Source organism: Arachis stenosperma, chromosome 1 (genome assembly GCF_014773155.1).
Source record: "Arachis stenosperma cultivar V10309 chromosome 1, arast.V10309.gnm1.PFL2, whole genome shotgun sequence".
Lineage (NCBI taxonomy): Eukaryota > Viridiplantae > Streptophyta > Magnoliopsida > Fabales > Fabaceae > Arachis > Arachis stenosperma.
The window spans coordinates 55,119,280-55,139,993 of NC_080377.1; the positions used below are offsets into that span (position 1 = coordinate 55,119,280).

The following is a 20,714-nucleotide window of genomic DNA, read 5'->3' on the forward strand; positions in this document are numbered from 1 at the left end:
GGAAGTGGATTTATGCATCAATTACTTAATCATGTAAACCCTAGTAGCTAGTTTAGTATAATTAAGACTTTTTACTAATGTATTAGTCATCTTTTGACCACGTTTCATCTTTGGTCTCAGTTTTGTTTTATTCTTCATCTTAGGAGACTATTGATCACGTTTTGGGGGCTGGCCATTCGGCCATGCCTGAACCTTTCACTTATGTATTTTCAACGGTGGAGTTTCTGCACACCATAGATTAAGGGTGTGGAGCTCTGCTATACCTCAAGTTTCAATACAATTATTATTACTTTCTATTCAATTCTCTTTTATTCTTATTCCAAGATATACGTTGCACAACACTTTGATGAATGTGATGATCCGTGACACTCATCATCATTCTCACCTATGAACGCGCGTGATTGACAACCACTTCCGTTCTACCTTAGGCCGGGCGCATATCTCTTAGATTCCCCAACAGAATCTTCGTGGTATAAGTTAGATAGATGGCGGCATTCATGAGGATCCGGAAAGTCTAAACCTTGTCTATGGTATTCCGAGTAGGATTCTGGGATTGAATGACTGTGACGAGCTTCAAACTCCTGAAGGCTGGGCGTGATGACAAGCGCAAAAGAATCAAGGGATTCTATTCCAACCTGATTGAGAACCGACAGATGATTAGCCGTGCCGTGACAGAGCATAGGACCATTTTCACTGAGAGGATGGGATGTAGCCATTGACAACGGTGATGCCCTACATACAGCTTGCCATGGAAAGGAGTAAGAAGGATTGGATGAATGCAATAAGAAAGTAGAGATTCAAAAGGAACACAGCATCTCCATACGCCTATTTGAAATTCCCACTATTGATTTACATAAGTATTTCTATCCTTTTTTATTTTCTTTTTATTATTAGTTTTCGAACTCATCATAAACCAATTTAATCTTCCTAACTGAGATTTACAAGGTGACCATAGCTTGCTTCATACCAACAATCTCCGTGGGATCGACCCTTACTCACGTAAGGTTTATTACTTGGACGACCCAGTGCACTTGCTAGTTAAGTTGAACGGAGTTGTGAATTGAATTTTAGACACCGTGATATTGAGCACCAAGTTTTTGGAGCCATTACCGGGGATTGTTTCGAGTAAGAAAAGAATAAATCACAATTTCGTCCACCACTGGTACCGGTGCATACGCACAGATGTGTGCGTACACACACTTGCTAATTTTCATCCTGTGCGTACACACAAAGAGTTGTGCGTACACACACATGGCTATGTGTTTATCTTTTGTTTTCTTCATGTTTTCTCCCAATTGCATGCTTCTCTTCCACTCTTATCAGGCCATTCCAATCTATTACACCTGAAATCACTCATCAAAACCATCAGTTAGAGAGAAAATAAGCACAAAATAGCAAGTTTTCACAATTAGGCACAGTTTAGAGAGAAAACACAAAATCACGCTATTTAGGTGAATAAATGTGGGTTTATATGGTGAAATCCACTCAAACCAATCCAAAATTTATCGTCAAATATGGATTCATCAGCCCCATCAGTTGTAATTAAGGTCGGGGTCTTACCCTTCATTGCAAATATGAGCTGACACAGAAGCCTAATATATGTATCAGTAGTTTCATCCATAATTAACGTAGTAGCAAAAACAATTGTTTGGTAGTGGTGGTTAACCCTGCTGAATAGGACTAATGGACAACCATACTTTTTTTTTTTTTTTGTACGTGGCATCAAAAGCAATAACATCCCCAAAGATTTGGTAGTCTAATTGGCTAATCCCATCAAACCAGAACAAGTTACGTAACAAACCTCTTGAATCATGACATACCTTGAAATATAATTGTGGATCCTTCAACCGCATATCCTCCAACTTCTTCAACACTCGTGTTACATCACCAGGAACTTGACGCCTTTGCCGAGTAATATTATTGTACATATCTCTGGGACCGTAGCCAAAAAATTCATACCCACCTGCTTGACTAGCTAGAAGACCAAATATCTGTGAAATGTCAATCCCGGACTTTAGCATGTTCATCATTCACATAATATCTGCCTTTGATATTTTTCTATGGGCATGCAACATAGCACTGAATTGTGTATCCAATAGATCATGGTTGTGTTCATAAGAGAAATAAAAAATATGCCACCTTCGAGTTTTAAGTACAAATTTAACATCCATTCGAGCTTCACATCCAGTTCTTCTTCCCAATCTAGGCTCCTACTTCCTATTTTTCATCATGTAATACTTCTCCTCCTTGAACCCTCGCCGATGAGATACAAACTTTTGTTTGTAAACTTCGCCAATACTATTCTTGAAAGTTTTACTCTTCCTTGCACTAAAGCCCTTAGAGTTTGAGTTTTTCAAATAAAAATCAAATGCAAGCTGCAAAGTAGAAAAGTGATATTTACCAATTTTAACGACACAATTTTTAGTGAAATTCAAATTTGTAATGTCTTGCACGGAGTCAGCCGCATAAGCAGCTTCATGGGTATCCTCTGATGGATCAATTTCAAAAAAATACACTCCCTCAGAAAATTCATCTCCGAAATCTTGTTCAGATTCATACTGTTCATCCATCATATCTTGGTCACATACTAGCTCTTCTTGTTGGTTAATGTCATCGTCCTCCTGGTATTGCTCATCTATCTTACTGTTCGTAAATATATCTGACATCTTAAAAATGTCCAATGAAAAAAATAAATAGCTTCCAATATTACACCAATGTCCTAAATTCGAAAAGCTTACATAAATGTGTCGTTTTGCCATATAACTATGTAAATCGAAGCAAACTAATTTGATTTGCACTCATTCTATTTATTTATTGGTATAAAATGAGATAACTACATAAATTTTAAATAGAATATACTAATAGGAGTATCAATATATAAATTTCACTCGTCCGCTTAAACAACTATTAGGAGTTAGAATCTCGCCTTGTGTATATAGCAATCTATTGGCTAGCGATAAACCTTTAATAAATGGAGTATCAATACATGGTTAGACTTGGCAGGAGTTTTCGAATACGCGGGTACCCGACCCATCCATACCCGAATGAAAAGGGTAATAACTTGACCCGAGTTGGGGCAGATTTTGCTCAAGACAGGGTATGGTCGGGTTTAGGGTGTACTCGCCCCAAATATATACATATAAACACTTTTTAGGAATTAGGATTTGCCTCACATCACACATGATTCATAGCTTCAGTCTATACTCTATAGCCATGCAAGATAAACTCAGTCATCCTCACCTAAAATCTTCTTCTTCTCGACTTCTTCATAAAAAAACTGCATAACTCCCGTCATGTTGTTGCTGAGTCCATCACCGCTTACCTATTCCAACTTCCATCTTCCTTCACAGCCAGAGATGGACCCACGTTTAATATAGAGGGGGCATTTGCCCCCACAATTTTTTTTAAAAGGTAATACTTATATACATATATACCACTTATTATATTATATTTGTCTCAAAATAAAATATAAATAGTTCTTTTGTATTTTATGTTAAAAATATTTTGTTAAACTTAACACATAATAATAATTATATTGTTAAATTTGATTTAGTATGAAAAATAAATAAATACACTCAAAAATTAGTGATAATTAATTATATTATATTAGTTAATTAATTAATAATTAAATTAAAACTTAGTTTTCTAATTAAATACAATTTAAATTATTAGTGATTTTTTAAAGATTGTTTAAGATAAAAAATATATTATCTATATATTAATATACTATAATTATTTTGGTTAAAAAATTTATTTATATTATAAAAATTATAATAAGTAGATTTGACAATTAAGTAAAATAATTGTTTAAAAATATATATAAAAAAATAATATTTAATCATGTTAAAAATTAAAAAGTCCTTATAAATATTTTTCTGTTATTTTAAATATTATACTATGTGTATGAAATTATATTTTTATTATTTTAAATATTATAATAATAATTGTGTGTATATTTCTAGTTCTTATCAATATGTATTAGATGGTTCTAATTTTAAATTTTGAATATATCTAAACCAATTTAGATTGATCAAGTGATCAATTTAGTCGTCCGCTTAAATAAGTATTGAGGGTTCGAATAATTTTGTGTCGTATGTATAGCAACTCGTTGTCGGCTAATTGTAGATTCTTAAATGGAATTCAAATTCATGACGGAGTAGTCCTTAACTTGTTGAATATCATGGGAAGCAAAAGAAAATAACTATACCTAAATTTTATTATATTTTTGTCTCCATTACTAAATTTTTCTAGGTCCGTCACTGTTCACAGCTTATGTCATCATCGCTGCTCATCCCATTACCGTCGTTGTTGAGCCCGTCGCCACCATTCTCCTGTTGAGTTTCTTTTCTCTAGATAAATTTCCCTCTCTCTCTCTCTCTCTCTTTCTCTCTCTCATTGTGAGTTTGTTAAGTTCTTCTCTTCTTCTTCCACAGACACATTACTTAGTCGCCTTCGCTATGAGTCCGGACGTTGCCGTTGCAGTTTCAACTTAGACATGCATGAGATCATTTTTGCATGTAATTTCTGAATTTTCTCATCCAAATTTGATCTATGTGGTTGAGTATTTTAGTACGGGATCATCGTAGTTTTGTTGTGACACTAATGTGATAAAAGCTTCGGTAATTTCATAACTAATATATGAGATAGACCAAATTATTAAAGTAATAAGAGAAATAACATTCAGATTTACGCGTAAAATTTATAAGAGGTTATCTCAGAAAAATATATATTTATAACCCAAGTAGAAGATTGTTAGAAAATTATTATTTTTTAATATATTTATAGATAATACATATATTAATTATAATCGTAAATTAAGTAATTTCACATTAAATGACTTATATAACGGTGATGTCATTTATTGTCATAAATGTTAAATTAAATAAGTCATTATTACTTTTGATTTGGATAAATGAGATTAAAATCATAGATACTATTTTATTTGAGTTTTAGGATTTAATGAGTGTCACACTCAAATATAAATAATAACTTTAGAAATTTGTCTCCAACACATCAAACTCGCCTTCGTAGCTCGTTTTTCACAGTAAATTGTGATTCAGCCCTATCAAAAATACAAAAGGCAGGTTTTGGTTGACAAAAATCAAAGAATCACAAGAGCCAAGCTCTATGATCTCAATCATAGTCTCGAATGAAGAGACGCTTCTGCGCTCATAGTTATATTTTTTAATGATTTAACATGGATGATCTTGAGGCTCAGAAATCCTAAAATTTTTAGCTAAAATATAAATTTTATTCAATCAAATGATAATAAATAATTTTATTGAATTAAATTATATTAATGTGATCATTAGATGATAAAGAATGCAAGAAAAATAAATAAACAATATTTTAAGAGTATAGAAATATAAAATTGTCATTTCAATTTACTTTTTTAATCAACGATAATAAATATCTTAAATTAATTAAATTTTTACAAAAATTATACACCTAAAACTATTTCATTTTTTCAAAAATCTTTTGAAAATACAATGGTTCAATAAGAGGTTGACTATTGAGAATTGAATATAATATTTTTAAATTCGTATTTTCAATAAAAAGATGTACTTAGCTCTATCCATCTTAAATAATTCTATATTCACTATTACTTATCCATCTAAATAATTCTAACATTGATAGAATATTATTTTTAGATGCAAAAAATTTAAAATATATTTATTCTATTTCAAAAATTAATATTCATATTTAACTTAGAATTCCAACAAATATGACAAAAAATATTATATTTTTTAGTTATTAAAAAATTAAAGTAAAATATCTATAAATATATTTTTGTGCTTTAGCTTTAGATTTTTCAAAAAAATTTGGCAAGTTAATGGAATCGAATCATATTTCTATAACATATATAAGAATGTATATTACACATAAATAAAAAAAATTAGGTATAATAAGAACAAATACATAAATTAAAATAAAATTTAGAAAAATAAGAACCAATAAAATATTGAAAGAAAGAAATATAAATAGAAGAGAAACACAATTATTAGATGGAAGAGAAATAATTTAATAAATTTTATGTATATATATATATTGGGAATAAAACATCACTTTAAAATGAGATTATTATTATTAATGACATATAAATATTAAAATTATATTAATACATTAATAGAAATACATTATTATAATAAAAAGTTACAAGAATTAAAATAACTAAAATTTATTAACTTTAATTAGTTAAATTAGCATAAAATAAGAAAGAGATAATTAATCAGATTAAATAAATTAAAAAAGATTACTGAATAAAGTAAATATCACAATAATTATATTACTAATTGAAAAATAATCTATTTAATCAATTCAAATTTTTATTGAAAATAGATAACTAAAGATTATCAATGAATAAAAATAAATAGGATATAATATATTAAAGAATAATTTTGGTTGTATAAATAATAAAATTAAATTATTATATACAATTTTTATTTTTTACCTTATTATGATTGAAGTTAACATTAATAGTAAAAAACTAATTTTAAATAGTCCAAATTTGTATTTTACAACATAATTAAAGCACAATTCATAATTTTTTTATTTTGTGATTAATCAATATTTTTTAAATTTTTTGGAGTCTTCTGTGTTTTATGATTGATAAATATTTTTTACAAAACAAAAATTTATGATGAGTTATTACAATCATAATTAATTAAAAAAATAAAAATTATAAAAAATCAAATAAAAGATAAAAAATAGAGTAAACATTTATTTTGAAACTAAAAATTTGTTAATTGTGCTAGAAATTCTAAAAATTTGTATTTTATTATATAATCAATTTTGTTACTCACTTTAACCTTATTATTCATTTATTGTATCTAAAAAAGTATATAATGCCACACTTTATTTTTAAAAAGATGAAACTCTTCAAATATACGGTATAATATAATTTAAGAACAATAAAATAAAAATATTTAGAATTTTATAATAGTATTTGAAATTTTCAATGACGATAATACAAAGTGTTTAAATCGACCAAATGAATTCAATAGTTATCCTTTGCACATCTTATTTAAATTTGAATCTTAAAATTCATTTTTATCTTTTTTTCTAATATAAATTATTTTTGACAAAAAATAGAGGAAAAAATTTATTAGACCAAAAAAATATCCGATCAAAAAATTATTATAAGGAGATTTATAATTCGAGAAGAAAAGAATAAAAGTATTAATAATAATTAAGAAAAAGAAACGAAGCTTGTATTAAAGAATGTTAGAAAAGAAATAATAAATTTCATATTAATAATAATGTTGAGGAATGATGTTGCTGCTTTAGGCTTCTAACCTTTGTCTTTGGCCATCTTTTTTTCTGTTCTTTGCCTTTTTTTTAATTATCAAGTCATAAAAAAAATAAAGAACAATTCAAGAAAACAAAAGCAGCAAGATCGAAAACAGTAAGATCAATAGTAACTATACAAATCAAAATATATAGGAGAAAAATAAACTATTATATGATAGAATTAACATGAGTATATTTCATCATTAAATAAACAAAGTTAATGCACAACAAAATTACATGTAAAGAGAAAAAAAAAAGAAAAAAGAGTTAAAATATCCAAAGTGATAAAAAGATTATTTTATAGAAGACTATAAAATAATGAACTTCTAACTAAATTAAACTGTACTTATTATTATTAGAAAGGGTAAGAGAGAGCAGTAGAGAAAAGGTTTGTGTGTATTCAAGTTGTGTAAAATGATACAATATAGAAGGGTATTTATAGGTGCTAAGAGAATCGAAATAATAAAGACATAATATTCTATAATAAATATTTAGATATGTTAAATAATGCTAATTGATCTAATTGATCCAAATTATACTCTAACAATTATATTCAATTAATTGATATACATAATATTAAATTGTGTGATACTTAAATATCTCAATTAGTTGATATAATTAATCCACCGTAATGAATTGTATTTAATGAGTTAAAAGAAATAAATCAGAAAACATTCTAAGAAACATGCCATGTCAACTTTATTATTAAGTGCAAGAATTCGATTTTTATATAATAGAATAAATAGAATAGATAGATATCTCATTATTCGTTATTTTAACTTATCTATTATATATTTTTTTATATTTACCACTCAATATATTAAAATACAATTTATTTATCTAGATAAAAATTACATAGATATTTAATTAAAAGAGCATTTAATTTTTTAAAATATAATAACAATTTTAATATCTTTTATTTTTTTTACATTTTTTGTGTTTTTTTTAAATAAAAGACAAGCCTATAGCAAAAATAGAAAGAGATTGTAGTATTTATTGAAGAGGGAAAAATAATATAATTAAAATTCATACATTTAAAATGTGTTTGAACTTTGAAAAATGAGATGAGACATGAGAACCCAAGACACTTGGCTTCAATAAATCTGTTTACACCATTCAACTCAGTGTTCTTTAGCTTTCTGTTTTCTTCTTTTTTATTTCATATGAATTTATCAGTGCCAAACATGCATCACATAGAGTATTTTTTAATTCCATCATAATCCATATATTATCTTTGCTAAACAAAATATAAAAAGAAAAAAAGACTATAAATAAATTAAAGTTATTATTATTTAAAAAGACAATAAATATATTAGTATTTTTGTATTTTAAATTAATTAAAATCTAAATGAAAGATAATATTAATTTAAAAAGTTAAATTAAAATTAACTCAAACGTTGATATTTAAATTATAAAAAAATTAATTTTCATATTTTATAAAATATCATACTGGCGGTAATTGTAAATATGACGATACTTAAAATTAAATAAAGTAACACAGATAAAACAAATAAAAAATATAAAAAATAACTAAATCTTGTATAAAATTTACCTATAAAATTCTGTACCGAAAATTGAATTTAATTTTAGTATATTAATAATATAAAATATTTTATATAATCATTCAATTCAATTAGATTTATCTATTTAGGTCGTTATTGAAAAATAAATTTAAGATACCAACATATAATTACTTTAAATTAAGCAACAATTATCAATACTATATAAGGGACACACTATTCCACTAAGAATGATTGCCATAAGAAATAATTTTCTAATTTTCTATACTAATATTAGAAAGTTTATATAATACGATATAATAATATTATCATTATCAATACTATATGATATCAAAACAAAAAAAATCACTGTGCTAATATAATATTATCAATATTATATAAATCATCTTTGTATTTATTTTTTTGTGCGTATATAATATTTAATTAACACATTAAAATATATATAATATTTTGTTAATACATATATAATATAAAGTGATTTGCAAATTATTTTATTGAATATTAAAAATTAGAGTAATTTATAAATTATTATAAATTCGTATATAATGTATAATTAAATTTAATGAATTCAATTAGAATAAACAACAAATTATTTATTTTATTTCAGACTTTATAAATGAATAAATTAATTAACTAATATAACAAATTATAATTAATGTAGTAAAATTAATTAAGTAATATATATTATAATAAATTATATTAATATTTAAATATCTAATCAAATCAATTAGCTGATATAATTAAGTCATAGTAATAAATTGTATTGAATGAGTTAAAATAATTAAATCGGGAAACACTCTCCGGAGCATGCCACGTCAGCTCCATCATTAAGTGCAGACATCCGATTTTTATATAATAAAATAGAAATGATAGATGAATGATAAAATAATAATTTATAAAATAAAAATAGATTGTATAATTAAATAATAGAGGATTAATTTGTAATTAAAATTAAATAAGAACTATTTAGCCGTTATTAAAAAACTTAAAAACATATTTTGTTATGGACCATTAGATAGTCCAAATGTTGAACATCAAATCCAGTGCCAATTAAGTGTGTGTTTGGATTAAAGTTTACAAATAAAAGTTTGCAAAAAATTGATTTTACGAACTTGATTTTGATGAAAAGTAAGTTTGTGTTAACGTGATTTATGTTTGATCATCTTTATATCAAAATGGATTATAATAAAATAAATATTATTTGGATTACACTACTCAAAATCACTTTTAGATAAAAAATTACTAAAAAAAGACATCAATTTAAATAATTTTTTATATTATCTTATCATTTTAATTTAGATATTTGAATAGATCTTATTAATTGATTTTATAGTAAAATTAATATATATTACTAAATTAAAAATAACATATAAAAATTAGCAAAATACATTTTATATTAAATAAAAATATATAAATAAACTAATAGTTTAATATGTTAATGTAGATAAATATTAAATTAAAAGATAAAACACCAATAAAATACATAAAAAATAATATTTTATACAAAATTAGTATATAAGAATATCATTATTTCTACTGCATGTAGTTATTTCTACTACATAAAAAGTCAGAACACAAAAAATATAAAAAATATTTATCATATAAATAAAATAAATACAATAAACAATAAAAAATAAAAATATGAGAGAGTACTACAAATTTTATAATTTCAAACAAAAAAATGTTCTATAATTTTTTTAATACTCTCAGTAATCTTTAATTTAATATTATTTTGGACTATAAATTTTCATTATTTACGACTCTATTGTTACTTATGCTTAATTTTTTATTTACTTTTCTTTTTAATGGAATCATAATTTATATTATACAAAATTTTGATAATAAATATAATACATAAAAATTACAATTACAAATTTTACAAAGCTAAATAAAAAATGAAAAATTTTTACAAAACAAAAATAAAGTAAAACAAAGAATAGGAAAAAAAACTCATACAAATAAAAAACAATAAAAATTTCATAAAACCGCCCACATAAAAATTGAAGCATTCATCATATACAAGTCAAATACTAAAAAGCGAAACATATGATCCTATTAACTACTTCCAAAATAACCTATTTATCTATGTATAATGTATTAAAACATAATACAAAACAGTTTTATACTCATGCCTTGATATTTGACACCTTTTCCTTCTACCCAATTACCTGCCATAGTTTCTTTGTGCTAGGTAATTAAGGAATGAAAAATAAAATAACCTTATACTATTTGGGATTGAGTTTCTATTATCTCCCAGACATTTTTGTTCAATCATCATCCACAGCTCCCTGTTTAATGTTAATACAAGGAGTTCACGTGTAATTGAATTCATATCTCCATATGTAATCAGCATTATTAGCTCCTAATTTGAGCAGCAAAAAAGTAAAAACCATTTATTTCAAGAACCAAACAAGCAATAAAAAGTTAAAAACTTAATTTACTATATATTTACAAAATTCAATAACATCAAGTTAAAATTTTAAATTTAATCACATAATTATTTCACTCCTATCTATTTTCTACAATATTTATTTAACAATTCTAATACTCCAAAGGCTGGGCTGGTTTAAGTGCATGTTTGGGCGCCATTATTTTGTAAAAAAAATAATCTTTTTTCAATAAAAAAAGACCTTTTTTTATTTTTTAACGTGTTTGGCAAATTTCTAATAGTAAAAGTAAAAGCACTAGTAAAATCAAAAAAAATCTTTTTTGAGAAGCTGTAATTTACATCTTTTTTTAAAAGATCTTTTTTCCTTAAAAAAAAGATGTTTTTTCATGTAATAAATAAACAAAAAAGTACTTTTATATTGTTATACCCAAACATAATTGATAAATAAAAAGACCTTTTTATATGAGATATCCAAACAAAAAATTACTTTTACTTCTCTATAAAATCTTTTAAAAAAAGATAACTAAAAAAAAGATCTTTTCTTAAAGCTCACCCAAACAAACACTAAATCTGGTATCTACAAAAGCATTAAACAACTTATGATACAACAAAAATGAAATGGTACATCCATCAGTCAACTATTTGTACAAAGGAGAGGAGATGCTATTTTCGAATTTCATGTACTTAAAACCTGTATTTGCTGCATGGCCACACACACTTCCATCATTCGATCTTGCTTGGTGTTTGTCCCCGAGCTTTAAACCAGAATTAAACCGAGTTATAGGGAATTCGAGTCATACACCGTTTAGAAAGAAACATCTTGAGAAATGAACGCAGTCCATGCAACCTGTTCCAACATAGAAGATATGAATTTCGATTTTATATTTATCCTAGTCTATATTTTATTGCCTCTTAGAAAAATTAAGCAAAAAGATCATCTCTTTGAAACCTTCTCAAGACATCATACTCTAATTTGATTTTAATATTGTAATAGATGTCTTTGAAGGTCTCATACTTGGTTTTCACCTTCTTAATCAATGGTGAAAATCAACACCTGACAAGATTGCGTGAAACTTTCCCTTGAGATCATCTATTCCAGTAATAGGAAATATTATGAAACCGTTTCTCCCTAATAAAACTATGAAAGAATAAAAGAAAAGAAAAGATGAAAAATATTGTGCTTTGTATTTTTTGATTGATTGTTGATTGATTGAATTGTAAATTATGAAGGTAAAACTAAATATATATAGAACATTGGCAAAAAGCAAATAAAGATAAGATAAGAACAAATAAAGATAAGATAAAGATAAGATATAATAATAAAAGCTAAAATTGTAACTAAATTTTTGTATTCAATTGGGCTGAATCTATGGGCCGCAAGACTTCTTTATTGTTGTCATGAGCTAAGGTGGAAGAGTGGTTTAATACTCACAAAAGCTTAAACTAGTAGAAACAAGCACATAGATGGTTATATCTTATACATGTCCCTCACCAAGAATCTTTTTTGGATTTGTATGAGTTTTGCATAGTTTTCTTTGTTTTTTTTTTTGCCTTATATAGAAATTTTATTGAGTTAATTGTCGAATTAGTCCTTGAAAGATGGGTCATGTTCTAAATTCGTCTTTGGAAAATTTTATCAATCAAAATAGTCTTTCAAATATTACAAATTAATCATTTTTGTCCTTCCGTGACACAATTAATAACTTCCGCCAACGATTGATGATATAAAACGTTAGAGATAATGACCAAATCAGTATCCGAAAGATTTAAACGCTGACATTTTGGTACCTCACTATTGTTATTGACAAAATGGTCCTTAAAAGATTTTAAAATTTGATAAGCGTGCCCCCGAGCTCGCCAGTGCAAATTTCCAGCAAGCACAATGCTGATGTGGCCACCGTGTTTTGGTGAGTTGGCAAACCACCCCCAAAGTTCCCTCCCCAACGCACACTCCCTCCCCTTCCCTCTCCCTCCCTGTCGCAGCCCCCATCCCCAACGCACACTTCTCCCCCATCGTAGTCCCCGCCGCATCACAACCCCCTCCCTAACGTACACTTCCCCTTCCTCCCTCAACACCACCATTCACAGCAATAACAACTTTAGCAATAACAACTTTAACATCAACAGCAACAACAACATCCACCATTCTCCCTCTCCAACGCACACTACACCTCCCTCTCTCAACCCCACCACTCGCAGTAACAATAGCCTTAATATCAACAGCAACAATAATCTTTACCACTCCTCCTTTCCCAATGCACACTCCCCTTTCCCTCCCTCAACACCACCATTCACAGCAACAACAACCTCAACATCAATAGAGTTGCCCCAAATCATGAATTGTCCCAAATTTTTAGGTTAAATTATCATTCAAAAAGATTAATAACAATAAAACTCAGAGAAAACAAACAAATTCATATACAATAATCAAAATAAAATAAAACTTAATACAGACACTACCAAAGCAAGAATAGAAGAAAAACACCAGACACAGACACAGAGGGGGCATGACACGATAGAGCCAAGATGGAACCCAGACAGAGGAGGCATGGCAGCGACTGGGGGCTAGCAGCAAGCAGATACAAGCAGTGAAGGCGACAGTGGTGAAAGGCGCACAGACAACGCAATGCTACGAAGGAGATAGACGACACTGGCGGACGTACAAGGCCCGATGACGAGATGGCGACAGTGCAGTGTCGATGACACTGGCTCTGTAAGACTGAGAAGGTTGAGCTCCACTGCTATTTTGAGGGAGAGTGAGTTGAGAGTGTGAGACACTATGTTGGTAAGGGGATTAGAATTCAAAGGGGTAAGGGAAGGGGATTAGTGTTCAGAAGGGGGGATTTTGGATTGAAGAGGGGGAAAGTGCGTTGGGGATGGGGGATTAGGGTTGGGGAGGAGGGAGAGTGCATTAAGGAAGGGGAAGGGAGGAGTGCGTTGCGGAGGGGGAAGGAGAAGGAGAAGGAGAAGTGCATTGGAAAGGAAGAAAGGAAGAATTAGGGTGGGGGAGGGTATTTGCCATGTCATCAAAACGTAGTGGCCATGTTAGCACTGTGCTTGCCGGACATGTGCTCCGGCGAACTCGTGGGTACGCTTGTCAAATTTTAAAATCTTTCAAGACCATTTTGTCAATAACAATAGTGGGATACCAAAATGTCAGCGTTTGAATCTTTCGAGTGCTGATTTGGTCATTACCTCAAAACGTTATTAATTGATATGTTTATGAAAATCTATCAATTTAGTCCATTTTTCCAATTATATAAACCCTAATATTAATATATCTTAATATAACTAACGACACTAAATTGATAAATTTTCATAAATATATTTGTTTAGCGTCTAATTGAATATACTAGGTGTCATGTATGATGTGAGTTAACATTCCATGTCATTAATTGTTGACAAAAACTATTAATTGAGTGACTAAAGGACAAAAATGATTAATTTATAATCTTTGAATGACTAATTTGATCAATAAAATCTTTCAAGGACAAATTTGTAAAACGAGCCATTTTTTAGGGACTAATTTGATTATTAACCCAAATTTTATTCTTTTTGAGGTTCAATGAAGGACGAATCCGAGACCTTCTAGTCATAGAAATTATGAAACTATATCATAAAACCACTTTTTTTCAAAAACTTAAACTGATAGGAGGAAACACATAAATAATATCTCGTACAGGAATAAACTTATCCAAAAATAGTATATATTTTACATACCTGCAAAATGGAGAAGGCCTTCTCAGCAATGTACTTTTGTAGAAGTGTTGCTCCTCTTTGCTGAAGTTTGTCAGGATGGAGGCACAATCTTGCTCTCTGATATGCCTTCTTCACTTGTGAGCTGTGTATTAGGCTCATAATGGGAACGGCATACCAGCCGCTCTCTTGCCATAGAATCTGGCAATGAAAACATACAACCTTGTCATGATCCTGTCATTTGTGCGTCAACTGCGAACAAAACTAAAGAGAATTCAATCAATTCATAGAAATAAGAGATCAATAACAGAAATTACATGATGTAGTGTTGAAAGCAGTAGCCGGATGTCAGTTTCCTTGCCACATGACCACAATCTTACATCTCTATCCAAGTTCTCTGTTTCTATCTGTAGCTTCTATAGAAAAAAGCATTGCAATCAATACAAATCTTTATTTTATAATAAAAGAAATCAAAAGAAAGAAATATTATAATCTCAAGAATGGAATTTAGAATGCATTTAAACTTGCAATCATTTCCAATTACATTTTTATTCTTGGCCTTAAATTTGGCTTACTATAGATTTGCGTTAATTGTCCATAAATCATGCACAGTTGAATAATTTGTATCACTTCTTTTCTTGAACAGTTGCCACTATCATCTTGAAAATGATCTTTTCATAATATGGGAAGTGTCGTCAAACTTTTTGCCTAGTTTCTGCCTTTAAAAGATAAAAGTTCCAGGCTTCAAATTAAAACAGTTTACTAAGGTCTTGTTATGTAGACACAAATCCAAGAAATGAAGTGTGACTGTTCTCCTGTTTCAAAACCCAACTAAGGCCAAATATGAGAAATGCTCAAGGACCATCAGAATTTATTGGTTTTGGCTATCACTTTTAGCCACTAACCTAATTCTTTTAGTCTAGTAATCCAACAACATACTTTTAGCCCAGACTTTTAAACAATGATGGCTAACTGCTGGCTAAACACAAGAAATTCTGCTGGCCCTCTAGTATTCCTCTATCCTAGAATTTGTTTCACTAATATGATGTAGGTATACAAGTAATTTGTACAATCATGCTTCTTAAATAAATTGTATTACCTTTGGAGACCTGACTATTCTGAACCCTTCATTATGGTATTTACCTGCAGCATGACTTCCTAGATTACAGGATCAAAGACAAATATGAATTGTCGTCTTTTGTCTGTTACATGCATGAAGCATTAGATTTATAAGAGACATTTTAGTAGTCAGGACAATTACCTTCTACTACAGTAGATCGTTCATTCCCGTTGTTTCTCCAACATGATTCTTCATCAGAATTTCTTGATTGGAACTTCTCTTTAGCCCAAGCAATTGCTTCATCAATGGCTTCTGATCCACGATGTTCCTCTCTGGTGCTGGAGTTAACCTCTATGACATAGGAGCTCATAACTTCATCATCATCATCAGGCTCTATAACTAATTCTGGAAGAACATTATCATGAACCAAAGATTTCGCATCAGGCTCTTGAGAGAGTCCGGAGACAGCCGAAAATGGGGAACTAAGTTCAAAGTCGTCAGTCACTTTCATGGTTCGACATGAATTAGATCCAAGACTAATTGTTTCTGGGGAGGAAACTTTTCTTGAGAATCCAAACTGGGAACTCTTGAAATTCCCCTTGCATTCAATATCTTGATATTGAACTTCACATGATTGGCCATTGCATTGAAAGAATGGCTTCCCTTGTTTAATAAGGTGTTCCTCAGGCATCATGGTGCATGAGTTCCATCTACATGGGACATTAATTGGCCTGAAACAATCAAACCATCTTCAATATCAGATTTCAAATATAGATCACCATATTGGGGTATATAATTGCATCTCAATAAAATTCAGCAAAAACAAAACCCATCAAGCATAAATAATTTGCATCGTCAATGTCAAATTGTCAAATAGGCCAGCTCGTAGTTATAGATCAGTAGAATATGTTTTCCAAAGAATTAGACTTGTCTTCAAATTGATCACATCAAAATCTACTAACATTTATTTTTATACATCATATTCATATATCAAAATTCAGGCCCTAACTCTATATCATTATTAAAATATCTCCAACTTCAGCTACTTTATTTATTTTAGATATATCTGGATGCTACCACCCGTGTCTAGATATGAAAGTATAAATTCATCTGCAAATTTAGCTAGCCACAAAGGGCACAATTGACAATGCACAACTTCTGCAAACCGTCATTAATTAGTTAAACACTAAATTTGTTCCTAATAAATTTCAATTCGAATTTCAATATATGTGATAGACAAATAAATCTATGATAAATTTTATTATAAAACCATTATATTAAAAAATATCGATACAACAAATTAGTCTACTTCAAAAATGAAGGAGCATCAATCTGTTAATTTTCAAACATTTCTAAACAATCAAAATTTGTTGGAAAAGCAAAGTGCCTGATTTGAATTTTTTTAAGACAATTTGGATATTTACTCAATTGATTAGATAGGAATTCGGGATTTCACTTTCCAAAACCTTAGCTTTGAAGCAAAAGAAGACAATGCCACATCATCGCCGATCGCCGGCCGGAGAGGGCTCAGGTCCTCTGAACTCAGGGCCGATGACGAATTCGACTTTGATTTCGCCATCGATTCCGACCGGGACCGATCCCTAGACCTCCGTTCATCGTCCGACACAAACACGCCGCTGTAAAACGCGTCGCTATTCGCCGGAATGCGGAACACCGGCAAGCTCCTGCCGCCTTTCGCTCGCGCCTGAGAAGCGAACTCCGACGGCCGGAAAATCTCCTCATAGAAAGAACTGGTCTTTGCTAGCTTGTACGCAAGTAGACTCCTCGGCGGGCCGCCGAAGACGTCGGCGAAGTCTTCGGGGTCCAACGTTTCCCTCTCGGAGGCACTGTCGCTGGCGAAGATGGACCGCCATGTGCGAGAAGATGAACGGTCCTCCATGGACCGCCGGCGAGGGGTCCCCGCTGTTAATCCCATCCTCATCCTCCAGGACTCGTCCATTTGCCGGCGGGGCTCTCCGGTGAGTTGTTTCTCTTCAGTGACCAGAATTCTTCACTGGAAAAAAGCAAAGTTTAGCTTGTGCCCTTATAAAGTGTTGAAACTTGGAAAACATAAAACAAAGAATAAAATTTAAATAACAAAATGATTAAAGAAGAAAGGGATATGTGAAAGAAGCCTGTGATTGGCTTAATTCTAAGGTTGCGAGAACCGGACCCGTGAATAAACTGGTGAGGTTACTGTTTTAATGGTTCACTAGTTTATTGGTTCGATTAGGGTTCAACCGGAATTTAATCGGTTTAATTAAATATTAAATAAAATTATTACAAAACTTAAATATTATCAATTACTTAAGATTAGAGGTTCACAAACAACTTCAAAATTCAAACAACAAAGTTTATAACAAAACAAAAAATAAAACGTACATAATGACAAACCCATAATGTTCTACATTCAAAGGATACAATTACTAGCAAGTTTTCAACTAATCAAAGGTGCAACTCATCAAAAATCATAATTATCATTAAGTGTTCCAACATCTCCATCATAAACAGGTAATCCAAAGCCACCATCATCAGAAGTACCACCAAAAGAAGCTGTATTTGAAGAATCAGCAACATGAGAAAAATCCACATCAAGTTCCACATCTCCTCCATCTAATGAAATAAAATAGAAAACCAAGAAAAAATTAAAGTTACAACTTTACATCAGATATTGAGAGAAAATGAAACAAGTTTTGCTATTTCAATCACCTTTAGGATATGATGGCATAGCATTATCCATATAAATTAAATTTTCAATGCCTTCGATGTCTCCATTAGTAAATTCAGGATCATCTTCATCCGGCATTACCCAAAAATCTACTGTGTCAATGCTTTGAATGTCAATTGGATCATAATTCTTCTTTTTGCGATGCATTCTAGATTGAAGGCGTAGATTATAAGTGACATAAACAATGTCACTTAGCCTTTGATGTTCTAATCGGTTCCTCCTCTTTGAATGGATTTGTTCAAAGAGGCTCCAGTTCCTCTCGCAGCCAAATGATGAAGATGTTTGATGAAGAAGACGAATTGCCATTTTTTGCAAGTTAGGAGCACTCCCACCGTGTAGCCTCCACCATTCACCTACCAGAATATGAAATTCAACCATCAATTCTCATTCAATATTTGAAAAACATTAAAAGTAAATTGAACATAGAAATATAAATACTTACCAGGTTCAAGTCTCTTAATTGCTTTCAATGCATTTTCCCTTCCAAAACTTCCTTTTCGATCTCGATACAACTGTATCTCTTGCATTACGGCAACCGAGTCATCGCAAAGAGTTTCAATATCAAATAAATCAAGCAAAGACCTCAAGATATTTGCCTTCTCAACAAACCCCTCACTATAGAAGTAATCTGGATTCAAAAAGTATGCTGCTACATGGAGGTCACGCTTCAAATGCTTATCCCACCGCATTTTCAAGATACTTGTATAAGGTGTGTATGCAGATTTCCTATTTCTAAACATTGTCTTGATGTTAATTTTGGCTCTTTACATGCCCGCATACACAATACCCAGAGAAGGTTTCTCATCAGCATCAACAAGCCTCAATAACTTAATTAGAGGACCAACAAGCATAACAGTAGTAAAACAATCCTCCCAAAACTTACTATCCAAGATAATTGAACTAACCATCTTCCCATTGACACTCTTGGATAATTTATGAGAAGTGAAATATTTGTCAATCACCAATGATTGCAAGTCTTCTTTATGATCATATATACTTTTCAAAGTAATGAAAACAGTAGCAAAACGTGTTACTCCTGGTCGAACAATTTCTTTCCACTCTTTTCTTTTTCTAAGCCATGACAAGAAAATCATATGATTGTAAACAAACACAGTCACTTTTGAAGCACGAGAGGCAAGGTCAGCTATGTGAGGAAGACTTGCTATGTCTTTCAAGATAAGATTGATACAATGAGCAGCACAAGGAGACCAAAAAATGTTTGGATACTTTTCATGAATGAGTTTTCCAGCAGATACATAATTCGCAGCATTATCAGTAACCACATGCACAATGTTACTAGACCCAACCCACTCAATAACCTCAGCAAACAATTTAAACAAGGTATCGGCAGTTTTTATCATATCAGAAGCATCAACAGACTTAACAAATGACATACCAGCAGGACAATAAACGAGAAAATTAATTAACGTACGCTGCCTTTGATCAGTCCAGCCATCTGCCATCAGTGTACAACCAGTCCTTTTCCACGAGCTCCTATAACCTTCAACAAGCAACTGACACTCCTTCTTAAGATCGGCCAGCAAATGAACTCTCATTTCGTCATACGACGGTCCCTTGAAACCAGGACCAATTGCAGCAACGCCGTCCAAGGCAGGTTGAAAGTAAGGCGATTGAATTGCATTGAATGGAATCCGTGCATCAATGATCCATCTTGCAAGCCCCAACTTAACCTTGTGTTTAACTTGTTCACTGGCCAAGACACTTTTCAAAGCTGGTTGAGAGCCTGGCGTAGTCCTTTCCTTAAAATAACTTCCAATTGGAGTAGCAGCAATCGCTCTTCTCTTTCCTTTGTCTCCCATTGTTACAGGAGCCGGAGGTTGTATAGGATTAAGCGCTTCACCCTCTTCTTCCGCTTCTCTTTCACTTTCCACATCAGAACAATCAGATGTAAATTTTCTTTTTTCTACCTTATTTTTTTTTGTTTTCCTCCAAAAGCCTTTTGAATTGAATTTCAACATCTTCAGTTACTTTGTTACAAACTTTAATTTGTCCAGGGATTTTTGCAAGATG

General features: G+C 30.4%; 4 protein-coding genes across 7 annotated transcripts; all 4 read right to left on the reverse strand.

Moving 5' to 3' along the window:
* Positions 1-2,210: 2,210 nt before the first annotated feature.
* LOC130979898 (uncharacterized) lies at positions 2,211-2,666 on the reverse strand. Its single transcript, XM_057903447.1, has one exon. The coding sequence runs from the start codon at positions 2,664-2,666 to the stop codon at positions 2,211-2,213; it is 456 nt and encodes a 151-aa protein (XP_057759430.1).
* An 8,615-nt stretch (positions 2,667-11,281) lies between these two features.
* LOC130955142 (J domain-containing protein required for chloroplast accumulation response 1-like) lies at positions 11,282-18,020 on the reverse strand. Of its 4 annotated transcripts, none has more exons than XM_057882169.1 (6): positions 17,422-18,020; positions 16,157-16,686; positions 15,995-16,038; positions 15,213-15,311; positions 14,920-15,096; positions 11,282-12,046 (listed from the first exon to the last, which is right to left on the reverse strand). In XM_057882169.1, the coding sequence occupies exons 1-6, from the start codon at positions 17,913-17,915 to the stop codon at positions 12,005-12,007; spliced, it is 1,386 nt and encodes a 461-aa protein (XP_057738152.1). In that variant the 5' UTR covers positions 17,916-18,020; the 3' UTR covers positions 11,282-12,004. The 4 variants fall into 4 exon arrangements, with proteins under 4 accessions (XP_057738152.1, XP_057738088.1, XP_057738022.1 ...); XM_057882105.1 differs by having other exon boundaries at positions 15,213-15,302; positions 15,995-16,053; positions 17,422-18,018; XM_057882039.1 differs by having other exon boundaries at positions 15,213-15,308; positions 15,995-16,053; positions 17,422-18,018.
* Positions 18,021-18,416: 396 nt separating this feature from the next.
* Positions 18,417-19,423, reverse strand: LOC130979908 (uncharacterized). Its single transcript, XM_057903457.1, has 3 exons — positions 19,126-19,423; positions 18,665-19,036; positions 18,417-18,568 (listed from the first exon to the last, which is right to left on the reverse strand). The coding sequence occupies exons 1-3, from the start codon at positions 19,421-19,423 to the stop codon at positions 18,417-18,419; spliced, it is 822 nt and encodes a 273-aa protein (XP_057759440.1).
* A 24-nt stretch (positions 19,424-19,447) lies between these two features.
* On the reverse strand, positions 19,448-20,503 carry LOC130979918 (uncharacterized). Its single transcript, XM_057903469.1, has one exon. It carries the CDS (start codon positions 20,501-20,503, stop codon positions 19,448-19,450), a length of 1,056 nt encoding a protein of 351 aa, XP_057759452.1.
* Between the last annotated feature and the right edge of the window lie 211 nt (positions 20,504-20,714).

Bases quoted from the DNA above. Each gene is read 5' to 3' on its own strand.
- LOC130979898 (XM_057903447.1), bottom strand. From the start codon at position 2,666: ATGTCAGATATATTTACGAACAGTAAGATAGATGAGCAATACCAGGAG.
- LOC130955142 (XM_057881980.1), bottom strand. From the start codon at position 17,915: ATGGACGAGTCCTGGAGGATGAGGATGGGATTAACAGCGGGGACCCCT. The intron at 16,054-16,156 runs GTAATTGTCCTG...CCTGTAATCTAG, and splicing joins ACGATCTACTGTAGTAGAAG to GAAGTCATGCTGCAGGTAAA. The intron at 12,047-14,919 runs GTATGTAAAATA...ATGTTGGAACAG, and splicing joins AGGCCTTCTCCATTTTGCAG to GTTGCATGGACTGCGTTCAT.
- LOC130979908 (XM_057903457.1), bottom strand. From the start codon at position 19,423: ATGTTTAGAAATAGGAAATCTGCATACACACCTTATACAAGTATCTTG. The intron at 19,037-19,125 runs GTAAGTATTTAT...ATATTCTGGTAG, and splicing joins AATTAAGAGACTTGAACCTG to GTGAATGGTGGAGGCTACAC. The intron at 18,569-18,664 runs GTGATTGAAATA...TTATTTCATTAG, and splicing joins TATGCCATCATATCCTAAAG to ATGGAGGAGATGTGGAACTT.
- LOC130979918 (XM_057903469.1), bottom strand. From the start codon at position 20,503: ATGGGAGACAAAGGAAAGAGAAGAGCGATTGCTGCTACTCCAATTGGA.